This window comes from Rhipicephalus sanguineus, chromosome 4 (assembly GCF_013339695.2).
Source record: "Rhipicephalus sanguineus isolate Rsan-2018 chromosome 4, BIME_Rsan_1.4, whole genome shotgun sequence".
Taxonomy (NCBI): Eukaryota; Metazoa; Arthropoda; class Arachnida; order Ixodida; family Ixodidae; genus Rhipicephalus; species Rhipicephalus sanguineus.
In genome coordinates this window covers 169,781,534-169,801,701 of record NC_051179.1, presented here as the reverse complement: position 1 = coordinate 169,801,701, position 20,168 = coordinate 169,781,534, and the positions used below count along the sequence as shown (strand labels likewise).

Below are 20,168 nucleotides of genomic sequence, written 5' to 3'. Positions count from 1 at the left end.
GTCACTCGCTCGCAAGCAGCTCGGGGCCGTTCGTGGCGGCGGCCCCGCGGTCGCTCGCTCTGCTACTCGAGGTTCGCTGGCGGCTAACGGGCTTGCTCGAGCTGTACGACGCCGCTCGCAGAAAACTGGTTGGCGGCACGGTGTTTGGCGGCACCTCGGCGTGATGGCTGCGGCTGCCGCACTTGAACTGTTGTGGTATGTGGCTTGAAATGCGTCTTTGGTGATGTATGACATCACGGTGAAATTATTTGCAGGCGAAATTTTAAACGTATGTTTTTATTTCACCCTGCACGCATTTGCCATGGCGTGCGTGTTCGTCCTCTCTGTCCCGTAAGACTATTTGCAATTTTCTTGCGCTTTGCGGGATGCAGCCGCTGTCCACAACGTGCAGAATGCTGTGTGCGCTGGCGCATGGAATGCCAGTCATCTATCGTTCCCGTTAGAGCAGCTTCACAAAAAAGAACTGTACGAGATATGGCAACGCGGCTGGACCTGTACTGCTCATTTCACAGTGAATTCAATAAGAAAGCAGAGACTTCATATGAAAAAAAAAGTAAAACGTTTCATTGTCTCAGTTTTGTCTTTCGTTGTCGCATTGGCTGCGAGAACAATGATACACGCATGGCTAAATACTTTTTTTCGCGTGTTCTTTTCCACCCCATTTGTTGCTCACCGCTAAAAAAACACACGAAAAAGGTATTATTCCTTTCGGTGAGTAACTGTAGAAAATTATCCCTGGGGATTAACGGATCATTTGCACTGGGGATTAAGGTTCATCCGAATGGAGTATTTGAGTGGACCGACCGTTCGTCCGGCGAGGTGCAACTGTGGGGACTAACGGTTACCCGGTAAGGTGTATATGTAAGGACCAAATGTTAGTCCATTGAGGTGATCTGTGGGGAATAGCAGGTAGCAGCATGGGGATTACCTGTTATACCCGGTGCCGTTAGTCCTTATATGGTTTAGTGGTTATGAGAGCCCCATTAGTCACCAGAGGGATGAACCACACACCCGTTTAACACCCTTTTGCCTTAGAGTGGCCGGCGCGTGATTCCCTCCGCTCCCCTGGCAGCTGCCACAGCGTGCGGGAAAGTGAATATCACGGCCCAAGTATGTTCTGAATAAAGCATGATGTGACATCATCTACTCCCTCCTTCTCTCATCGACACTACCTCCTTCGTATCACGTCCTCGCTTGTGATGTCACACCCTAGTCTCATCCTCTGTGCTAGTTTCTGATGTGCCAAACCACGAGGCAACTGATGGGCGCAGCAGGGCTCTTCGTGTGAGTGTTCAAACGCTGACATGCCATAGCGGGAGCTATGTCGGAAGATTGCGCAACTATACTGAAGCCAGGAAAAGAAGCGCCAATACGTTACCGTGTCCCCGCAGGGTCGAACGTCCTAGCCGTCGCGCTGGCCTGTTTCATTGCACGTTCCTGCTGAATGAAGTACAGCACTCGCGACGGCAACCTCAATCTATTATACTTGCATGCTACAAAAATAACGAGAAAGCTATGCACCTTTATTTTTGACCGAGGATAATCAGCTCGAGTGTGTTTTACGTCCAAGAATCACAAAAATTGGGGGACCCTTAAGCTTCGCCGTTAAGAGTTGAACGCAATAGCGAAAACCGGTCCCTAGTGCGCACTTCAACAACTAAGTGCATACTTATTAATGTGTGTTGTTACACGCACACGCACAGGCACACAGACACACACACACGTGTATGCGCTATGTATCTATAGTAATAATACAGGTTTTCGATCTAAAGCACATCCTTGTGCTAGAATCCAGACATATTTCTCACAATGCCTCACAGATGGCAACACGCCTAATGTTTGTTGTTTGCTTGATAAACGCCTCCTCTAAAAAGAAGGCGTTGGCTTGATATGTTTTCCGCTAGATGGACATAGTTGTCCATTTTTAGAGCTGTTTGAAAGTTCGTGTGTGTTTTTAGCGGCGATGGCTGCACTATCCCGGCTTTTTTCGAAGCATGGCGTCGCGCAAAAAACGTAGTCTGACGGCCTCACCAATGCGCCTACAAATCGCCGAATGGGCTCGTTTTCGTCGTGACACCTGTCGAACAAAATGCGTTAAGGAGACTCCTTTCACTATATCGCATTTATGTAGTGTTTTTTCCCGAAGCAGCCGCAAGTAACATCGTGACTTTGCGGTAGAACACCTGCTTGCCACGCAAACAGCCCGGGTTCGACCCTCAATGGGACCGAAGATTTTTATTGTTTATTTTATTTGCACGTTTCTCGATTTTGCGGTCACGGACGATTTTTCGCTCACAAGCTACGTAGCGACGCCGACACCGACGGCGGCATTTCTGCGAAACGAGCTCTCTAACGCTATCGCGTTAATATTGTCACGTGGTCGTGACGTCGACGAAGACAGCAGTCGGCCTTTGCAGGGTGAAACTGTTTATTTGGCCGAACTTGTGGCCGGAAAGTGAGAACTAGAACTACAGCAATACACGCTGTACAATGATAGCGGCGAACAGGGCGTCGTCCGTCGATCAACTGACAAGCGATCAAGCGCGTCGGCTTTTATACAGGCGCTATCGAACTTTCCAGCAATATCGCTGGTGGCGGCGTTATCTCTAGACAAAACTGGAACATTCGCGTGCGGGGCGCAATCTTAACAAACAGATCTACTACAATCGCGACGCTTCTAGAACACTACTTCGCGGACAGCGTCGAGCGTTGATAACCGTCCCTGCCGGTCAAACCCGAATACATCAAAACAAGAGCAGAAGTGGGCGTGGCATTGCCCCCCTCTGAAAAAGCATCGTCCCGATGCTTATGAAAGAACATAGAAGAGAAAAAAAACAAAACAAGTGCATACACAAATAAATTACAATAACGAAGGAAAAAATAGAGTCCCCAGGCTCGCTAACGTGCAAAAAACGGCTTAAGGCGCACGACATGGACGACTTCAGGTCGCGCACGGCGCCGCTGAGAGTTCGTAATGCCATCAGGGGCAACCTCATAGTCGAGTGCGCCGAGGCGTCGAAGTACCCTGTACGGTCCGAAGTATCGTCGAAGAAGCTTCTCACTAAGTCCTCGTCGGCGTATTGGCGTCCATACCCATACACGGTCACCGGGTTGGTATTCCATGTGGCGTCGTCGAAGGTTGTAGCGGCGGCTGTCAGTCGTCTGCTGGTTCTTTATCCGTAGGCGGGCGAGCTGTCTTGCTTCTTCGGCGCGCTGTGGGTAGGTGGTCACGTCGATGTTTTCCTCGTCGGTCACGTTTGGTAGCATGGCGTCGAGCGTCGTTGCCGGGCTCCGTCCGTAGACCAACTTGTATGGCGTCATCTGCGTCGTTTCCTGTACGGCCGTGTTGTACGCGAAGGTCACGTACGGAAGGATGGCGTCCCACGTCTTGTGTTCGACGTCGACGTACATGGCCAGCATGTCGGCGATGGTCTTATTTAGACGCTCGGTGAGGCCGTTGGTCTGCGGGTGGTACGCGGTGGTGCGGCGATGGCTTGTGTGGCTGTATTCCAAGATCGCCTGAGTTAGGTCAGCCGTGAACGCCGTACCTCTGTCGGTGATGAGAACCTCTGGGCGCCGTGTCGAAGGGCGATGCTCTCAACGAAGAACTTGGCTACAGCGGCACTGCCTTTGGGCAGGGCTTTTGTTTCGGCGTAGCGGGTGAGGTAGTCGGTAGCCACGACGATCCATTTATTTCCGCAAGTCGACGTTGGGAACGGCCCCAGGAGGTCCATCCCGACAGAGGGACGGCGTTCACGGCTGACCTATCTCAGGCGATCTTGGAATACAGCCACACAAGCCATCGCCGCACCACCGCGTACCACCCACAGACCAACGGCCTCACCGAGCGTCTAAATAAGACCATCGCCGACATGCTGGCCATGTACGTCGACGTCGAACACAAGACGTGGGACGCCATCCTTCCGTACGTGACCTTCGCGTACAACACGGCCGTACAGGAAACGACGCAGATGACGCCATACAAGTTGGTCTACGGACGGAGCCCGGCAACGACGCTCGACGCCATGCTACCAAACGTGACCGACGAGGTCACGTTTGGTCACGTCTTCGGCCGGCTTCTGCAGTTCCAGGATCTCCTGCAGAGCTGTAGATGGCCTCTTGCGCTTCCTACTGGTGCCAGGGTCTTTGGGTGTTGAGCTGTCAGAGCTCCCGGCAGCAGGAGTGGCACCTTCATCCTGAAGGCTGGTTGTGCTCGAGTCCTCTACACTGGCAGCATCTTCATTAACCTCTTCATTAAATTCTGCAAGCACATGGGCGCCTTCTGGTGTTTCATTAACATCTGGCACCTGTGTGTAAGAAGAAAAAGAAAACAAAGAAATGTGCTTATAAACCAACGTGTACTGACACATATACCCAATCAAGAGAAGCTTTCTTTCATAACACCTACTTTTGCCATGGAATGGTCAGCTTTGCTATACGTAGAGACGAGATTGTAGGTAAACACGGTTTCTTCATGTAAACTAGGGAGTTGTACATGAAGCGAATGTGTGAATTATGGGTGTTGTAGTTTACTGTAGACTTTATTGTGCTGAAAACGCGTGTTTCTCTGTCTCTGATTATGTGAAGATTCTTTAAATATGTAAGAAGATGCTCTCTTTTAGGGCACTGAAAAGAGAAAAGTGCTGCACTTGTAAAACAAAACAGGTATGGAGTACATGTCATACTAAATAGATTCATTTGCTCCAAATACCAGAGGACAATTACATTCATTTCATTTATCACCACATGGCCATTATAAAAATGTAACGAAGCCCTAACCTAAGAAACTTCAAACTTGCTGTAAGATATCTTGCCTACAGCTTTGTCTCATGAAATGCGAAAAGTGGTCATTGTCCTTGTGTCAACACGAATGGTATACAAATGATCACATGACATCAAACATGCTTGTCTCATTCACTTGGTACATACGAAAACATGCATGTCTGGGTAGGAATGTGTGACTTAACATGGCTCATAGGTCACAATATCTATGACTCGACATGCTTGTTGTTGAAGTTGCGGTATGTGACACATGATAAAATGCTATCCTTTACACTAGAAGTTAGGTCACATTCTTCAGAGCCACATACCTCCAAAGAGTGTGATTGCATTCCTGCATCAGCTGTCACGATTGTACACTGCATGACGTTCATGAAAGTATTATAGTCCACGGTAACATTTTGTGAGATTTTGTAGTGTGTTTGTTTTGATCTTTATAGTGCAAGTTTGATTAACATGTGTTGTAGTAATAATACTACAATTTTCTGTAGCAACTCGTTCCTGTAATGTACTTCGCCCTTTGAAACAGTTTAAATAAACGTGCTGCCGTGTTCAAGAATGTTGTTTGAAGGATCAGTTGTCACACATCACATTATGCACAATGTTGTGGCATAAGGGAACGACGGGAGGTCTGAAAAGGGAAGCATGCTGTCCCCAGAAAAGCGTCTTTGCAGGTATGGCTACATAATGCGCTATAATACACTAGTTCACTTCCATATGCAAATAAACTACTGGGACTATAGACTAAAGCATGAGGTGCAACAAGCCGTATTTGTTTTTGTCGGATTCAGTATATGCACCGAGAGAAAAGTATTCTCTTGTGTATCAAGGACAGAACAGTGTAGCGATGCTTTGAGTGCCTTTCAGGTACCATAAGCAAGTGCTACATGGAGCACATGAACTGTGAAAATGGATTACAGATATTCAATATGTCCATATAGAACAATTGGGCAACAGTTCATTGTACTCATTGCACTTTTCGTTTCGTAAAGGGGATATTTAAGTGCCCATTATAGGCACTAAAAAGCCACATTTGTAATGCCTTTAAAATGCACCCACTGCTCTTCCATCTGTGTTTGCGCTAACTGGCAAACACTATATATTTACTGCCACTGTGACCCATCTGCACTCATGTTTGTGCACATTCAATTGCACAATCATTCACTTATATATTGAGCTTTGAGAGTGCTAATGAATCTGCATGCCAACCTGCCCTATGCATAGAGATTTCATTATTGAAAATGGCAGTTACCTCCACACTCTCTTCCACGACGCTGCTGTCGTTGACTGGAAGGGTGCCCAAGAAAGAGTGCAACAGCCAGTAATATGGCGACTCCACACCTTTTGAGCCCCTTGTGGTGCCGCAACGTCTAATCTTCCTAAAAGAAACTTTCCTTTAGTGCATGAAATGCCACACAGCATGAAAATGCACCTGTAGCACAATCTTGTTTTTTTTTATTAGCGCCAGTATGCCCTACGGCATAAGTTAAATAAAAGGAAAGAGTTCAGTTTCGCTGATAAAGGCCAGGAGCGGTCGATGCAACGGCCCGTGCGTTCAGCGCGTTAAGTCGGGTGGTCGACCGGGCCGGTGGTCAAGGCCTCGTAGGTGGCGGGTGCGAGCCTTGTGAAGGCCCGGACAGGTCCCAAGTAGGTGATCGATCGTTGCCTCTGTGGCTGGAGCAACGCAGAAGGGGCATGTCGTTAGGGGAGGCTGTGCACCACATGTTCATGCAGCCCGGATGGCAGGAGTCAACGCGGCGCCCACACGAATCCTCCTGAGCGCTACCTCCTCTCGGCGAGTTAAGCTGCCGGGAAGGTCCGATCCACGCGGAGGAATGAGTGCACGCGTGGAGCGCCGGAGGGTTTCTTTGTGCAGGAGCAAGCTGTCCTTTGGGGACAAACGAAGTAGAGGCAGCGGGTGTTGAACTTCCGCTGGATGGCAAGCGGCATCTGCGGCCATTTGAGCCAGTGTAGACCGACGGGTCCACAATACGCGGACAGGGCAGGCGCACGAGTAAATTAGTCGGTGCACATCGGAAGCTATATCGAGGGAGCTGCTCACTTTTCGCAACTCTCGAACTGCCTGCGTGGAGTCCGTATAGACGAGCAGCCTATTGAGTGACAAGCAATCCACCTTGGGTATCATGAGTGTTAAGCCGTCCCGTATAGCTGCGAGCTCCGCCAACACTGATGGGAATGGTGCCTCTGTAACATAGGATCATGTATGTTGCGTTTCAGGTAGCGTGGGGCATACGAGTCTGGTGTGCAAAACGCAGCTATCGATAGCTGCATCTACGTATACCGCTAGTGAGTCGTCGATGATAGTGACGACGGCTTCCTGTTCCACTTGTCGGTTGGATTGTCGCAGGCGAGTCAGTGGTCGGTTGTCGCTGGCCTGTGCCTTGAGCCATGGTGGAATTTCTGGCAAGGGTGCAGCAGGCTGTGGCAGCGTTGAATTATAGTAGTGAGCTAGAGCCGCCGCCGAAGGAACAGCTTGACTTTTTAGTGGCGAGCCATTCGACGCTGGTGTACGATTTCGTCGATGGTATTGAGCTGCGCTTCCGCCTGGAGGGTCGCGATAGGTGTTATCCGAGGAAGGCATGTGATCGCCCTCATGGCATCTCGGTTGGCGGTTTCGAGCAAGTCCCAATCTCTCAATGTGAGGCGTTGAAACTGAGCTTGATAAACAAGTTGAGGTTGCAGGATCGACCGCACTAAAACATGGGCCATTCGAGAGCAAGCATCTCCGGTTTTTTGAGAAATACGTCGAATGAGATGGACGGTATTGTTGTGTTATTCCACTTAAGATAGAACGTGCGTTAGTCATGCTCTGACGTCACTCGTTGCTTGGCGTGTCGTACCTAAGATAAGATGCACGTCTAAGGGTTGGCTCTCTTACGTCACTGTTAGTTCTCTGTTAGCTTATAAGACCTCCACGTGTGCGCGTTGCATTCATTCCGTTGTATTGCAAGTTGCAATAAACATGTGCCCTGCCAAGTAGGCTCCCGTGTACAAAAGATACGACAGTGGCGACGAAGATGGGATGTTCTCGGGCGTCGGTATTCTAGGAGCTGAAGCGCCTGGGCGGATTACCACGACATGGCTTCCTTTGGGCGGTTTGAGCCGTTCACGGAGGAGGGAGACGAAGACTTCGACTCTTATGCGGAACGCTTTGAACATTACGTCCGAGCTACCCAGGTCAGTGAAGACTTGAAGGTATCAGTATTTGTCACCGCCATTGGAAAACAGGCCTACCGCACGCTGAAAAATTTATTGGCCCCGACCAAGCCGGAAGAGAAAACGTATGCCGAACTGCTCGAGATACTGAAAGGCTACTATTCTCCGAAGCCTTTGGTGATAGCGGAAAGATTCCGGTTCAACCGTCGGTCGCAGCTGGAAAATGAGCCAGTGGCCGCGTTTGCATTGGAACTAAAAAGGCTGGCTGGATCCTGTGAGTTCGGGCAATTCTTGGATGACGCCTTACGGGATCGATTCGTGGCCGGACTGAGAGATGAAACGGCACAAGCAGAGCTGCTTAAGAAGAGTACCCTGACGTTTCAAACTGCCTACGACTTGGCGAAAAGTGGGGAACTTGCTCGCACAGAAACAAGAAAAATTCACCCAAAAGAACTCGGCGACGTGAACCTGGTACAGCAACACCCACAGCGGACCACTGGGACAAGAAAGGTCGCGAGCAAAAACGCGGAGCGGCATGCCGAGACAACGGACTGTTCCCGGTGCGGGGCAACGCATGACGCCGCCACCTGCCCCTTTCGCAAATTTCGATGTCGGCGCTGCAAAAAGATGGGACACCTGGCAAGGGTCTGCAGAACAACGCCACGTTCGGTGCACTCTCTTGAAGAGAGCACTGGCTTAGAAGACTCCGGTGACTGGGACGATAAAAGTGGTGAGAACTATGCCTTGCTTAGTCATATTTTTTCATGTCGGAGTAGTTACGGTGGCTACGTTGTGAAAGTTAAGATAGCTGGCAGAATTGTCACTATGCAGGTTGATACCGGGGCATCTGTGTCTATTGTGCCGGAAAAAATGTACAGACGGTACTGGCCGGAGGTACCCCTAGAAAGATGTACTTTACTGTTAAAAACTTATGGGGGTTCGGCACTAAAAATTGCCAGAAAGTTGACGGTGCGTGTAGAGCACGATGGGCAAACCGCGACCTTGCCGTTAATTGTAGTTCGAACAGAAAAAAATTGTGACACTTTGTTGTTGGGCCGCAACTGGCTAGAGGCTTTGAAGCTGAATTGGTCTAGCGTGTGTAATATCAACTTTGGGAGATCAAACACAGTTGATAGATCAACCGCACTCATCAAAAAGTTTTCGGAATTGTTTAATCCGTCACTAGGACTGATAGCTGACACGTCGGTCAAACTGGTGCTAAAAGACAACTGTACACCCGTTTTCTGCAAGCATCGCCCGGTGCCATTCGCACTCAGGGACGCAGTAGCATCAGAGTTACATTCACTAGTGGAATCTGGTGTGCTGGTTCCAGTAAAACACAGTGAATGGGCAACGCCTCTTGTAGTTGTCCCCAAGGCCAACAACAAAGTGCGAATATGCGGAGACTACAAAGTGACTTTGAACCGTTGTCTGAGAACTGATTATTACCCTCTCCCACCATTGGAAGGTACTTTTGTAGCGTTGCATGGATGCAAGTGTTTTACTGTCCTTGACCTGTCGACAGCGTACCAACAATTGCAGTTGCATCCCGAGTCGCAACCCTTAGTCGCTGTGAACACTCACCTAGGGCTTTTTCAATACACACGTATGCCGTACGGTATAACAAGTGCTCCATCCATTTTCCAAGCGGTAATGGATGACATGCTGAAGGGTTTTGACAGAGTGTCATGTTATCTTGATGATGTGTTAATCGCGGGGGAAACAATGGAAGAATGTTATGATAGAGTGCAAGCTGTGCTGACAAGGTTCAAGGAACGGGGGGTATTAGCACTCAAAGATACGACAGGTATTAGCACTCTTTCGACGAGCAGAGCGAACCCATGCACTCGCGGAGCCAGATGCGTCCAGTTCGACTCCGAGCACACGGATATTGGATACCGTGCTGAGGGCTTGGCCATTTAGGCTCAAACAAATATGCGTCTGCAGAAGGCGACGGCGACCTCGTCTGTTGGTGATAGACATGAATGCCGTCTTCGTGGCCGATAGTGTGAGTCCTATGCGCGCACACCAGTCCGAGGCCTTGTCCAGAGCACTCTGGAGTGCATGCTGCTGGCGTTGCAGGTCTGGATGTAGTGTCCACACAGTCAAATCGTCCGCATACAGGAGGAAGAAGGCATCTGGAATGCTTGCTAGTTGCCACGCGAGGGGCAATAGGCAACTAGCAAGCATTCCAGATGCCTTCAACCAGCTTAATAAAATATACAACTATAGTGTTCAATATATTTATCAAAGCTAACAAAATGTGACACGGGCTGGCTCTGCATTAAGAAATCACAAGACCATGCTCGATTGCAACTGTCCACACTGCAGAAAGCGTGTAAACAATGGCAGGCATTGTAACATACTAGCAGATTAGGCGTTTTCAGAATGTACACAATTACTACTGCAATTTAGCTCAGTGGGGCGGGAACTTCTTGCATACACTGACGACTACTGCAAAGTATCTCTTGCTCTGGTAGGTGAACAGGGGGTGGAATAAAATACATGACACAAGAACACGGGCAAAAGTCGGAATACGCGCTCTGTGTGTGTGCGTGCGCTTATGTGCTCCTTTGCTTGTCTGTTTAAGCAGCCAAGGACACGGTTCACGACAATCGTACGGACTCGGTGGCGCGCCGTTCAGCAGCACTCGGACAGGTGTACATGAAATCAAGACCGGCAGCTTTTATACTGTCGGCTGTGGCACCGAGAAATAGTGGGAACATCACAGCGTAGCATGGCGAGAACGCACACGCTCGGTTTCTAAACAAGGCAGACGCGTTTCTTTCCCTACCCAATTTATACGGGAGAAACGCTTTCACGTAAGGTTGGGCTTATGTGTGCTGTTGAGCAGCAACAGCGCGAACGAGTTTATGCGCCTTATCAGCAAACACGCTACCGCTACACAAATCACAACGTGATTAGTGAAAAAGTTTTCGTACTTACCGGTAGTGCTTGTTCAGGTTCTCCATTTTTTGGCGCACCTGTTTTGGTGTGATGTGTGTCTCACCTGGAGGCAGGCGAGCATTCAAATCACGCGTTATTTCTTGGTAAATACGCGCATTACGCGTGTTTGACCGCAGCGCGACAAGGTTATCTTCCCAAAGGCGTATCAACAGTTCTGTTGTAGAGACAGACCAGTTGACGCGCCTTTGGGAACACGTTTCAGCCTCCGCTAATAGAGCCATGCCGCCTTCGACCGCCGTCGTGGGTGCCGTCATTTTGTCAGTTACATGCCCCAACTGAGGCGGCCAACCTCAGTTCGGAGCAACCATGATTAAGAGGGTAACTGCAGTTACGCTCGCCGTCTAACTGTAAGTAACTATGGTTTGTGGGAACTGAGCCTCGTTGTAACTGAGGTTAGCGTGCCCGTGTAACTGGGGTATTAGGTGTTATAAGGTCATCTTTGAATGTCTGGCTGTAGCGTTTATACGAGCTCGACATTAGGAACTTCCTTCGCTATTCAAAACTCTCCGCAGTGATACACTGGCCATGAAAACAAAGGAAGCTTGCGAAGAAAGCCACATATACTTTGCAGCAACATTGGTCTCTTGAGATCGCTAAGACTATCAGGTTAGTTTGATTTTTTTTATCTTTAGATCATTTGCACAGTCGCCCCTCAGGATATATATAAAGTTCATTGGGTCGCTGTTTGTTAATTGGTTTAGGATAGAAATGAAACCGCGTTGAACCAACTTTTTTATTTTCCACCTTGGAAAAATGAAATAATGTTGCCCCTACTGAAGCGGCAACTGAATTTCCGAACACCCTATGGTATTAAGGCGTGCACAACAGTTCGCGTTTAAGATGTGCCGTCAGCGTCTGGACGACAACGACGAAACGGCGCGTCAGCAGCTCCGCGCTTCAGAACCAAGCGCGAAAGAATATCCCGACAAAAGTGAGCGCGTCTCTGGTCGTTTATGGCCGAACGACGATGAAATGAAAGTCGTGGGATGGCAAACACCTGACGTCTTGCCACACTTTGTTTAAATAAGATGTCATCTTTCCGTTGGCTGCGATGACGGCTTGGACGCGTCGTGGCATCGACACGTCTCATACAGCGTCACCACCACCTCAGGGGAATGACGAAGGCGCTCCCACTCCTCGCTCACTGATTGCCACAGTGCGTCGGACGTTGTGCTGGAGATCCGTCGCGCAGACAGGCGGCTCTTCAAGATGCCCCACACATTTCCTATTGGGTTGAGCTCGGCGCCGACGGGGGGCCAAGGCAGAGTGCGCACGGCGAGGTTCTCGAGGACAGCGGCCACAGTGCGAGCTGTGTGTATGGGACTGCGGTCATGCTGCAGCAGGTAGCAGCCATGCTCGAATGGTCCATCCAGAGCATAAGGCACCAGCACTTCCTGGAGCAATCTGCAGTACGCTGATGCAGTGAATGACCCATCAATGGGAACAAGTGGACCAAGTCCTTCCTTGCTCAAGGCTCCCCAAGCGCTGACAGCGCACCGACCGCTGGACAGAGCGTTGTGGCAGTAATGCGGAACGTATCTGGGGAAACTTGATTTAAAAAAGTCAGCTCGCGGTCGGAGCAGGGTGCACGTAAACTAATCATAATATAATACCTGGAGTTTTACAAGCCAAAACGATTAAAAAATTTTGAGGCACGCCGTAGTGGCGGGCATCAGAAATGTTCATCATCTGGTGTTCATTAACGTGCACTAACATCGCACAGTACCGGCTCTCTAGTATTTCGCCTCCATTGAAATGCAACCGCCGCAGTGAGGATCGAACCTTGACTTTTGGGTGAGCAGCCGAGCACCCTGTAGATAGTTAAGGTGTAGCGCGAAATTTTTGACAAGTAATGTAGTGAAGCTTAACGACCTGCGTTATATTTTGCAGAAATCATGCTTCAATGGGAGAAAGATATAACTGTTTCATTGGAATGAGACAAGCACTAACATTTGTACTATAAGTGTTGTCCTTCACGCGAATGTTTCATAGAAAGTGTGCTGAGTTGACAAATGACATCGTTGAAGTCAGCGTGTATTTGTTGGCTGCGAATAATTCAAAACTGAACTGCAGGCAATTCTCACCTGCATTACATGGGGCGCCAAACACGACGCTGCTGGTCCCAACGTGTTGAGAATGTGGCTTCATCAGTGAAAATCACTTCGTGCCATTCGTCCTTCGTCCAGTCTTCTACAGCACGAGCGAATTCGAGCCTCAGCTGCCTCTGACGTTCCGTCAAGTGAGGCTTCTGAGCAGCCACACAGCCCTGTAGCCCCCCTTGCCGCAGTCGCCGCTTGATTGTGCTGGGGGAGACGTCAAGCTGAAGTTCACGGCGGATTTCGTTGGCGTCAAGGAAAGGGTCGACGACTGCACACGCAACGATGAGCGAATCCGTTAGGCTATTCTCGGGGACATCCACTGCACTGTTCGCCATCAAGAGCAGCCCCACGGTCGCGGTAGGCCTTGATTATTCTGTGAACTGCTGTCCTGGACCTGTTCATCAAGCCGCAGATTGCTCGCTGCGAGCACCCCTGAAGAGAGAGTTCCGCAATGTGTCTTCTTTCTTCCAAGGGTATGTATGGCACCATTACTGATGAAGCACTACTACTGACGCCACTTTCACAGTCTACTACTTCAAAGCTGTAATACAGACGAAATTAGGAGCTATTTGCAGCGCGTGTCAATGTAAGTTATCGTCTGCGCTCATCGCTGCCAGTGATCACGAAGATAGGGCGTCGGGCTAAGCACGCGAAAAAAGACCACACAGTTCAATAAAGGAATTGTTACGTCATTGTTATGAGTGAAGTGCGCGAGTGTGGTGCGTCCGATGGTTGGAGCAGCAAAAACGACGAGGACGACGTACAACGTGCTACTTGCGCGAGCGCGCCGAACATCGAAGCATGGAAAAAAACTGAAAAATGGGGAATCGCCGAGAGCCACTGCGCCGAAAATGGAGGAAGAAGAGCTGTGCTTGCGGTTGGAGTAACGTGGCTAGGGTGCGGAATTCGAGCTTCTCGGGCGCTTGTACCCGGGCTCTGAAGGCGTCCACCTAGCCGGCGCAGGCCTTCACGTGGACCTGGCGACCATTCTACCGGCGTGGCTTTTGCTGAGGCCCCGGCTTGGCGTGGTTGTGGTTCTCGGGCGGGAGACGGCACCGCCGATGACGGCATCCACCGGGAGCGGAAGTGAGTCGTCGGGCTGAGGGCTCGAGCTTGGAGACTTCCATACCACGTCCTCCTACTTGACTGTTGGTGTGTCCAACCCGTTGGTGAGCCGTACCGCTCTGTTTCCACATCAGGACTCTCCTGACGACGTTAGCGTGTGGACTTGCACGATTTGAGGCTTATGATAAGATTCCCTTGTTTAAGGAGAACTCTATGTAGTTGTGGTCAGGCTGACGCTTGCTAGTTTACCTTTTGTTCATTCTAGTGTTGCCCTTTCATTAATTTTTTTTTGTGTGAAAACATATTTTTGTTTGTCTGAAAATCAAACGCTCACCTCCGTCTCTTATTCGAGAATAGTATTGCACAACGCATTCTAGTTGCTTTATTAAACGAACCTGTCACAGTCATATGCGGCTGAAGGCTTCAAAATATACCTCTAACTTGTGGCTGGGAAACACCGTCGTTCATGGGTGAAATTATCAGGCGGAACAATCTCAGACCTAAAGCGCAATCAATATACGCGCTGGCGCCCAACGGACAGCTTTTTTTCGATGGAAGCTGTCGCAAAAGGTGCACGCGCACTCAGGATTTAGTTGCCGTCTCCTGATGGCGAATTATTTGCTATATTTTTCATTTCGATAACCTAACCAAATGCATATTTTCAGACAAAAAAGGAGTACAGTATACTGACGGATCAAAACAGGACACTTTAGGGCTAAGTATCCAAGATACCTTCATTTCCACCGTCTTCAGTTCGGGTGATATCGGTTTAAATTCAACTCGAACTGGTAGATCTGAGCAAAATATCATCCTGAAAGACCACATTCATTGCGACGTGACGAGGTTATCTCAAGCAGTAGCGAATACCAGTCATTATACTAGAACATTTGGTGTCTTCTTTGAATCTGGTGAGCACGGTACAGTTTTGCAGCCTGTTTGTGCTGTGTAAATTTACGTGATTAATTTATATGAAACACCTTCCCTGCCGAGAGTGCCGAGAATGCGGCAAAGAAGTTTCAGTACCATGCTGAGTTAGGCGTAATTAGAGAAATTATGTCACATGACACGAGTGTCGCGGGTGAGCTTCGTTCGATCTCACACAACACAGGGAAACGTAATTGAACCTTTTCCTAATTAACACTGCTTAGGATTAACTGAGTTTTATTAGCTTCAGCTTGGTCAGCGGTAATGCTCCTGAGCTTGGCTGCAAGGGGCTCACAGGAAACCAGCTTCGACTGCTTGAAAAGAACACGATTAATTTGATTTGCTTAATTAAAGCTAATTACGCTCTGATTTAATTTGGAAGTGCCATGCTCAACTACTCATCCCTACAGGCCTTGAGACCGCTTAATTAGATTGATTAGTTTAATTAACGTTGAGGAAATAGGCCGTGAAACTCGAGTATCTAGGGTGTGCTTGGTTTGATATAAGCCTAATTAGTGTCATATTAACGCTAATTAGGCTTTAATGATCCTAATTAGTCTCAGGTTGGTCAAGAGTAATCCTCCTGAGCTTGGCTTCATTGGGCTGATGGTGAAGTGGACTTGGCTTAATTGGTAACAAGTAGGCTTGCCTTGTTTATGCTTACTATGCTTGGCTATATCGAGTGAAACTATGCTAAACTATGCTTAATTAGATTTGGCTATACTTTCCTCGACTCAACTGCGCTCATGTAAGGTCAACTTGGCCTAACATGAAAACGGCAAGCTGGGCTAAGCTTAATTAAAATTTGCTTAAATGAACTTACTTATCCTTGGCTTTATTACAAGATACCATGCACAACTAGGTTTAATCAGTTTCGGCTACACCTACTTTGGCTTAACTAGGCACATCTAAGCTTAACATGGCTTAAAACGACAAAGACGAGCTGGGTTGAGAAACTTCATCATGTATGCTTGGCTTCAATAGGTTCTACGATGCTTAGTTAGGCTGATTGACCGGTGTAAAAAGCGACGCGCGCACGGCGCTTGAGCCGGCCCCGCCGCAGCCGCTTCGTAAAACTACGGCGCAGATTAGATGGAGCAACGAAAGCGACACCCAGTTGACGTTTTGTCTACGAGCGCCATAACCACGTAAGACAGAGCGACATGAGAGGCCATCTGATATGTAGGGACGCGCATGCGCACAGCTGCTTCACTGGTGCTCTCGATAGCAGGCGCAGCGTCGGTAGATGGCGCGTCGATGCATTCTGCCACGCGATCCCATGGCGCGTATACTTTTGCACGCGCCTGTACACTCAAAACAACGCACTTCAGAGGGTTTTGTGTTCACGGAACATGCTCGAAGTTGTCATATGTCAACCGCCGTGGTTGCCATCTTTCGCGCTCTGATCTTCTTGGTTCTCGCGTTGATGGCGCAGCGTCAGGTGCGCGTGCGTCGTTTGGCTGGACCTGGACAGGGTATCCGTCCTCGTGGAAGTAATCGGGGATGTCGTCAACACTAGGCGCAATGCTGAAAGGTTCCTGAAAGGTTCCGTAGCCCTGAGGTGTTGTCGGTTGCGGCGCAAGACACTGCCGTCTTCGGTGGCGACCTGGGTTGATAAGCCGCATTAAGAATCCTTGCTTTCGGTGACCACGAGCCTCCTCGTACACTGACATCTTGTCCTCTCTGTAGCGGTGCAAGACTCCGTCTTGGGGGTCGGTACTGTTCATGTTTCTTTACTACCTGTCTTGGAGCTTCGTTGAAGTCTGGAAGAGTTGTCCGAAGTCGCCTGCCTTGAAGCAACTCTCCAGGCGACTGACCGCCTTGTAGTGGATTGGTCCTGTAAGCGAGCAATCCAAGCCACAAATCATCTTTAATCTTTGACGTCTTTTTTAAAATGCGTTTGACGATTTGAACACCTGTTTCTGCGAGACCATTCGAGCGAGGAAACCCCGGGCTGGACGTAATGTGTTTATAGTCGTACTTTGTTGCAAACAATGCAAACTTATGGCTTGCAAACTGCGGACCATTATCCGTGCACACCTCAATAGGTATTCCGTACCGTGCAAAGACTGCACTAAGCTTTGTGACAACTGTGGCCGGTTTTGTGTCCTGTAGAACCTCCACCTTTGGAAAGCTGGATAACGCACCAAAACGCACAGGTATAATTTTCCGGCGCACTGAAAAATAACGACACCTACTCGATACCATGCATGTTCCGGCACTGGGTGGTTTTTGAGCTGACAAACTGAACATCTTCTCATGAGAGCTTCAATGTCCGCATTCAGACCCGGCCAGAACAGTAACTTACGCGCTCGAGATTCGCATTTATTTATCCCTAAGTGACCTTCGTGAATTCTTCGAAGTAACTCGGGGTGCATGCTTGAGGTTATCACCGTTTTGCATCCCTTAAACACTACACCACTCACGACAACCAATTCACTTTCGAATGGTTTTAGTGTTCCACAGACTGGCCTGTTGCTTTCCAAGCAATGAATGACTTGACTCAAGTAGTATTCCTTGCTAGTTTCTTGTGACAACCACTTCAAGGTTGCTTCGCTGACAAGTGATGAAAGAAAACTTACCGCGGGAGCTTCTACGTCATCATCGGTGTTTTCTTCTTGGTTTTCCACGGACGCTCGAGACAGCATGTCGGCGACCACCAAGTATTTTCCTGGAACAAATTGGAGCTTATAGTGGTATTTAAGTAAGCGAAGAATAAATCGCTCCAATCTGGGCGGCATTTCTCCGATCGGCTTCTCAGAATTTGCTATTAAAGGTCGGTGGTCGGTCTGGAGGATAATGTTACGTCCGTACACAAAATGGTGAAACTTCTCGCACCCGAACACAACAGCCATAGCTTCTTTTTCTATCTGGGAGTATATTCGTTGCGCTTCTGTTAAGACGCGTGACGCATGCGCAATTGGCTCATTATCAGCAATCATCATAACGTTGCCACAGAGTGGAGCCTACTCCATTTTGCGAAGTATCTGATGTTATCTTCGTAATCCTTTTAGGATCAAAAATCGCCAGCACCGGACCTTTGCTCAAACTGTCACAAATCATTATCCATTCTTTAGCGTGGTTTTCCGTCCACTCCAAGATACTATCCTGTTTTATCAAGTCGAGAAGCAGTTTCGTTCGGTCTGTGATTGATGGTAGGAACTTCGCCAATTGGTTTACGACACGGAGCATGCGCTGCACTGCTTCCTTATCCTTCGGTGGTGGTATACTTAGCAGAGAGCTGACCAAGGTAGGATTTGGGCGTATGCCGTCTGCTGCCATAACGGCACCAAGAAAAAAAATAGCACCATCTCCCCGTAAAGGCAACCCTGAGTAGTATGCGAAGCAGCCATGAGTCGACTTAGATAACTGTAAATGTTCTATTATGTTCATCACTGTTCATGGTCCTTTCATGTGAGGTTCCCCTGATGTTGTTACCCGTCATATATGACTTTAAGCTCAGGGGAATGTTTCCCCTTGAGTAAAACGGCCTTGTCGCCCATAAAGTATAAAGTTAATGGCTCTTGCTGCAAAGCTTGTAGCTTGAAGTTTGAGAATGCGATGTCAACGCGCCCGTTTCGCTTCGGCTTCGCGAGCCCGCCGCTCAGGATCAGCTGGGACACTGACTACGCCGTCGCGACGCCGGGGGGACAGGCCTCGTTCACAAGCTGCTTCGCATCTATGGACTGAGGGTCTATAGATGCGCACCTTGCTTCGCACCTTGCATGATTTATGGCGTAGTGGGTACATTGCATGAATGACGATAATTTCTGACGCAGTGCGTAACTTGCATGATTTATACTAGAGCACGCGCTGCAGTGGAGCGAGCTCTCTGCCGCACGTCCATATGTCAGGCAAACATTCCTTACTGACACCATGCGCGAGCTCTCCTCTTGTGCCAACACTTCGCTCTCACTTGGTCCTCTTCTTTCTTCCATACATCTAGTGGCACCTTTCTCTCAGGTAAACATTCCTTTCTGCACACCATGCGGGAGCTCTCCTCTCGTGCCAATACTTCGTTCTCTTTCTTCCATACATCTAATGGCGCGCGGGGCACTGGTTACGCCGGTGTGGCAGGCCTGGTTCATAAGCTGCTTCGCATCTAAAATCTTGCTCTGGCCAATGATGCATTTGTCTTCATTAAACGTTAGGCCAGCTTTCTGTGCTGCTTCTTGTAGGCAGAGAATGGCACGAGGTTGGCTTGTGATCCTGTGTCAACCTTGAGCTCTAGTGTCATGCTCGCAACTTGTGCTGTGACCACCCAGTCACAGTCACACGCTCTTCCAACGCTGTTGACTCCGACGTCCAAGATAGCAAATTCCGAATCGCTATCCTCGGTGCTCCTTACTTCCCGGACTTGCCTGCCCCCCTTGCAATGGGCAGCGAAATGATGCTGCCCTTGGCACTTCCTGCATGTTTTGCACAATGCAGGGCACCTTCGCCGACCGTGTGTGCGTCCACACCTGCGACACTTTAATGGCGCAGGCTGTTCATCGCACTGCCGCTGCTCCCGTCGTTGGACAGCATCAATCTGTCTCTGTTTTCGGGACCAAATCTCGTTTTGCGCGGCAGACATTTCCGCAGCCTTGCAGACTTCTTCCGCTTTGGCCAAGGTTAACTTACTATCTTGCAGCAGCTCTTGTCTGACTTTGTCATCATTTGTTCCAAATACTATTTGGTTACGAATGAACGATTCTGCCATAGTGCCAAAGTTGCAGGACTGAGACATCTTTCTGAGCTCTCTGACAAACTCTTCGACTGGCTCACCTCGAGCTTGATGCGTTTCCGAAAGATGAAGCGCTCGTGCACTTCATTCAGGCGTTCTGCACAGTAAACGTCAAACTTGGCGATGACAGTTGCGTAAGTTTCTTGGCTCTCGACGTCCCCGAAGGTGACATGGTTGTAAACTTCAAGGGCGTCGTCGCCTGCCAGAGTTGGCAATAAGGCACTCTTCGTGGCGTCCTGTCTAACCTTTTTATCTGGCTCAGAGGCAGCCAAGAAAAGTTCGTACTTTTGTTTGAAAGGGTCCCACTGCTTACTGATTTCGCTGGTGAAGTGCAGCGGCTCCGGTGGCTTCACAAGGTACATGCTTCCGCGTTACCGTGCACAAGCACTGTGGTCATGGCTTCACGTTCTGACACCATGTATCGTTTGTGG

General features: G+C 49.1%; 1 protein-coding gene across 1 annotated transcript; it reads left to right on the top strand.

Moving 5' to 3' along the window:
- Positions 1 to 7,794: 7,794 nt before the first annotated feature.
- Positions 7,795 to 10,692, top strand: LOC119391828 (uncharacterized). Its single transcript, XM_049415415.1, has 2 exons — positions 7,795 to 9,187; positions 10,547 to 10,692. The coding sequence occupies exons 1-2, from the start codon at positions 7,879 to 7,881 to the stop codon at positions 10,690 to 10,692; spliced, it is 1,455 nt and encodes a 484-aa protein (XP_049271372.1). The 5' UTR covers positions 7,795 to 7,878.
- Positions 10,693 to 20,168: the final 9,476 nt, after the last annotated feature.

Bases quoted from the DNA above. Each gene is read 5' to 3' on its own strand.
- LOC119391828 (XM_049415415.1), top strand. From the start codon at position 7,879: ATGGCTTCCTTTGGGCGGTTTGAGCCGTTCACGGAGGAGGGAGACGAA. The intron at 9,188-10,546 runs GTACACCCGTTT...TGTCTGTTTAAG, and splicing joins ACTGGTGCTAAAAGACAACT to CAGCCAAGGACACGGTTCAC.